General features: G+C 35.4%; 1 protein-coding gene across 1 annotated transcript; it reads right to left on the reverse strand.

Annotated features, from left to right (window-relative positions):
* Window positions 1-209: 209 nt before the first annotated feature.
* Window positions 210-2,923, reverse strand: LOC116853756 (cytochrome P450 4C1-like). Its single transcript, XM_032834948.1, has 4 exons — window positions 2,889-2,923; window positions 1,118-1,289; window positions 757-936; window positions 210-687 (listed from the first exon to the last, which is right to left on the reverse strand). Exons 2-4 carry the CDS (start codon window positions 1,257-1,259, stop codon window positions 521-523), a joined length of 489 nt encoding a protein of 162 aa, XP_032690839.1. The 5' UTR covers window positions 1,260-1,289; window positions 2,889-2,923; the 3' UTR covers window positions 210-520.
* Between the last annotated feature and the right edge of the window lie 6 nt (window positions 2,924-2,929).

Genomic DNA, 2,929 nt, shown 5'->3' on the forward strand with positions numbered 1-2,929 from the left:
TAGTATAATACTGCAATTCTAGATAAAATCGTAAAATTCGTAACTTGTTCTCGTAAGACTCGTAAGAATTTATGAGTAGATCTGCAAATTCTATACAGACCATATGTTATATAATAATTCGTAAATCGTTAATCTTACATCGATTAATTCCAACAAAAATTAAAAAAAAACTCTTCTTGAGTATAATCAATATTAAATGTAAAGGACAATAACAGTTAAAGCATCAGAATGCGCATTCGGAGAAGAAAGCATAAGAATGCGCATTCGGAGGTACACGTTTATTAGCTTAACATCTCCCCGGAACTCTACTATCTATTATTGAGATAATTAATATAATAATTCATTTTTAAAATTTAAGTTAACCTCTACAGATACAACTTATTTATACCTATTTATTTATATGTATATAAAATCGTAATATTAAATTGGCACACACATGCATGTATGTTAAATCGACAATTCTTTGACTTTTGCGATGTATTTGCATTCGCTTCTTACATTCATAGGACCCGCAAGTGCTTCAAACGACTTCTATTGGAACAAATCTTACATTCAGTGGGTGGTTAGGTCGAAGTATTAAATCACCAATTATCTCCATGTCTTTTAAATAATCGATAGGTTCTACGTAGAAATTGCGCACAAGGGTAGCTATCATGGCTTTCATTTCCAACATAGCGAATCTTTGACCTGTCATGCATAATTTTTTTATTAAAAACTGTTGACATATATAGAGATGTGAACATTACGCTGACTTACCAATACAATTCCGTGGTCCTGCGCTGAACGGCAAGTACGAGTAAGGATGACGACTATGTATTTTTTCAGGTAAAAATCTGTCTGGATCGAATACACTGGGATTTGGCCAGAAATTGGAATCTCTATGAACGTCGTAGATATTGAGATGTATAATTGTTCCGGCGGGTGCTATATATGAATCTGTAAAGTATATTACATAATTAGCTGTACTTTATAAACGATAATTTGAAAATATTATGTAAATTTTTATGTATAAAAAAATGCATCATATTATTCATGGATATAATTCCGATGTTGTATTAATTTTGAAAAGTTAAATCTGAAATATGTTTGCATATTTATAAAGATTTATCGCTGTTACTGCTTAATTGCACATCTTCCGCAGTGACTCGCGATATATAATGTATGCTGGGGTAGAGCCGCAAGGTTTCTTTCAAACATCTTTCTAAGTACGATAGATTCTGCAAGGACCTCATAGTCAATTTCTCCTCAGACTGTTCCATCACTGTGGTGACCTCCTCCCTGACACGATCCTATATCACCAATTTTAATTAAAATTGCATGCCTCATTACTTTGTGATATTTTTATGTACACGCAAAGAAACAATTTCTGCAAATGTCTACCTGTATATTTATATTTAATTTATTATTTTATTATAAGGTTGTTACTTTTTAATTTCGTCCAATTAATTAATTTCAATTTATATTGGGTTGGCCAATAAGTTCGTGCGGTTTTTTACTTATAAATCATCGACGATTATTTTTATAGAAGGTAATAACTATAATCGAATATGTATTGGCCTTTCTTATTTACTATCTTTTGCCATCTTTCGGGCAGCTTCATAATTCCTCGTTCAAAGAACTTCCTGTCTTTCTCTGCAAAAAACTGCTCCAAGTGTCGTTTCACAGCTCCCTCAGAAACGAAGTGCTTTCCACTCAAGGAATTCTGAAGGGAGTGAAACAGATGGTGCAATCTGAAGGTGCAATGTCTGGAGAATACGGAGGATGTGGTAAGACATCCCAGTCTAACGCCCATAATTTTTGCCGGGTTTGTAAAAATGTGAGCGGCCTAGCGTTGTCATGGAGAAAGACGACGCCTTTACGATTCATCAATTCCGGACGCTTTTCGTGGATCGCTGCATACAATTTATCCAGCTGACTACAGTACACATCTGAATTGATTGTTCCGTCTTGATCTTCGGAAGTCGCTCGTAGAACACAATACCTTTCCAAACCCATCAAATTAAGAGCATGATCTTGCTCGGGTGAAGCTCTGCCTTCGAAGTGATTTGTGGCGGTTCGCTGCGCTGCCCCCACGATCCTTTGCACTTGATGTTATTGTAGAAGATCCATTTTTCATCACTAGTGACCATATGCTTCAGAAATGGATCGCTTCTATCACGTTTTCCGAGTAAATCGCTGATAGAAATGCGTTGGATTAAATGAGCTTCGCTCAGTTCGTGCGGAACCCAAACATTGAGACGACTAACATAACCAAGTTAACGCAGGTAGTTTTCCACGCTATTTCGATATTTGGAGAACATCTGCAAACTCCCGCATCGTGTAGTGCGGATTGGTGTCTTCAATTTGTCGCTGTCGATCTCATTTTGTCGGCCTAAGCGTGGGTTGTTCTAGACAGAAATATTTCCGCAACGAAATATCGCAAATCATTTAGGCACACGTGTTTTTCACAGCATCCTCATATATTGCACAAGTCTTTTTAAAAATTTGGGCTGCGTTTTTGCCTTTTTTAAAGTAAAAAAGCATAATATGCCGAAAATGCTCATTCTGGTTATCCATTTACAGATGACGTATATCACACAAAATACACAAAATACGCAATTTTACGTATATTTTTTAAATGCACGTTGAAATGTCATCTGTAAATAACTATACGCTTTCAAGTCTTTTGACTAAAGATAAAGTTTTGCAGAGCGCTTTGAAACCATTTATCGAGAAAAACTGCACGGACTTATTGGCCAATCAAATACACGAAAAAATATATTGCGACTAGTAATCTCGTAGAATGCTTCTACCATTTTAATAGAAGTTAATTAACGACTTAATGATTGAACAGGATTAATCAGTTGCTTCTTTGAATTTATATATCGCTTGTCTCTATTGAAAAGTACCTGAACATCCTTGTGCTCAGCTAACAGTAACAAAGTGAAAC

The sequence above is a fragment of the Odontomachus brunneus genome, unplaced genomic scaffold (assembly GCF_010583005.1).
Source record: "Odontomachus brunneus isolate Ranch 3 - 2012 unplaced genomic scaffold, Obru_v1 Obru_scaffold_694, whole genome shotgun sequence".
Taxonomy (NCBI): Eukaryota; Metazoa; Arthropoda; class Insecta; order Hymenoptera; family Formicidae; genus Odontomachus; species Odontomachus brunneus.